The 1,126-nt window shown below is 64.5% G+C and overlaps 1 protein-coding gene across 2 annotated transcripts in view; it reads right to left on the bottom strand.

Annotated features, from left to right (window-relative positions):
- The window catches only part of NMT2 (N-myristoyltransferase 2), a 54,081-nt gene extending 53,881 nt beyond the window's left edge, over positions 1-200 (bottom strand). Inside the window, exon 1 of one of the 2 annotated variants that reach the window (XM_019508357.1) lies at positions 57-200. In XM_019508357.1, coding sequence (XP_019363902.1) covers positions 57-166 — 110 coding nt within the window. In that variant the 5' untranslated portion in view covers positions 167-200. The remainder of the gene's footprint in view (positions 1-56) is intronic. The other variant, XM_019508356.1, reaches the window with a different exon arrangement.
- Positions 201-1,126: the final 926 nt, after the last annotated feature.

Here is a 1,126-nt window from a genome sequence, read left to right as displayed (position 1 = left end):
CTGCCCGCCCCCGCCGCAGCGCGGCACCCGGCACCTCGCGGCGCCGCGGGACCCACCCCTTGGCGTGCTCGGCCTCCTCCTCATTGTCGCCGTCGATGCCGCAGGTGTCCTGATCGTCCAGCTCCAGGCTTTGCTGGCTGGCTGCAGACTCGCTGTCCTCCGCCATCACGGGGGAAGGAGGGAGGCGCGGGGGAGGTACCGCCAGCCTATGAAAGGAACTGGGGCGCGCAGGCACATGCAGCCCGGAGGAGCTCCCTCTAGCTGCTGTCCTCCCCGCCTCCCCACGGGCCGGGCTCCCCTCAGGCGCAGCCCCAGGGGAGCCTGCCCCACTCCAGCCTAGTGCTGCATCTCACCCCAGCGCCAGGCCGCAGCCACCCGGCAGCACTAAGCGTCTGCGCCCTCCGGGCACGCCTGGCACAAGCAGCCAGCTGAGTTTGACCCGGACCAGCTGTTTATAGGGCTCCCCCCAGTGCCCGGGCTACCCGCCTGCTCATGCAGGGCTCTGGGGCAGCCATCTAGACATGGGTGCCGCTGGCATAGCCTCCAGAGAAGTACCCCAGGCCCTGCTGGCAACGCATAGGGCGTACACGCAGATGCATGGGCACCCCTCAGATTGGCAGTGCACCCCCTGAGACTGGCAGCCACTGACACTGTCTGCAAGTGGTTGCTGACTGCTGGTCAGCTCTTACCACCCCCCCGCGGCCGGCACCACTGTGGCAGTCCCCGCTTGGCCCAAGCTCGCTGCCAACATCAGCGCAGCTGCCTGCGGGCAGCCCTCTCTCACCACCGCCATGCCCCCTAGCCTCAGGAGGCACGAGGTGTTCATGCCAGGCCCCTTCCCTTCTTTGCCCAGGCACAGCCAACCAGTGACAGTGGCTCCCTTATTTTGTCCTTCCCTTTAATAATAATTCCCTTTTCCCAAGCTGGCAGGTTGGCAAGCTGCTACCCAAAGAACTGATGGGTGCTTCCCCATCCACTACGTCCTGGCTGGTTCTTGTCACCTTTCACAACTCTTGGGTGCTCTTCTTAAAGCCCTAAAGCAGTGCTTCCCAAGCAGCGTGCCACGGCACAAGCGTGCCATCAGAAATGAACAGGTGTGCCATGGAATTTTGCCAGGAAGGGGAAT

This window comes from Gavialis gangeticus, unplaced genomic scaffold (genome assembly GCF_001723915.1).
Source record: "Gavialis gangeticus isolate Ggan-Ray unplaced genomic scaffold, GavGan_comp1, whole genome shotgun sequence".
NCBI lineage: Eukaryota > Metazoa > Chordata > Crocodylia > Gavialidae > Gavialis > Gavialis gangeticus.
Note: the sequence above shows the minus strand (reverse complement) of the source record. Positions and strands in the feature narration are given on the sequence as shown.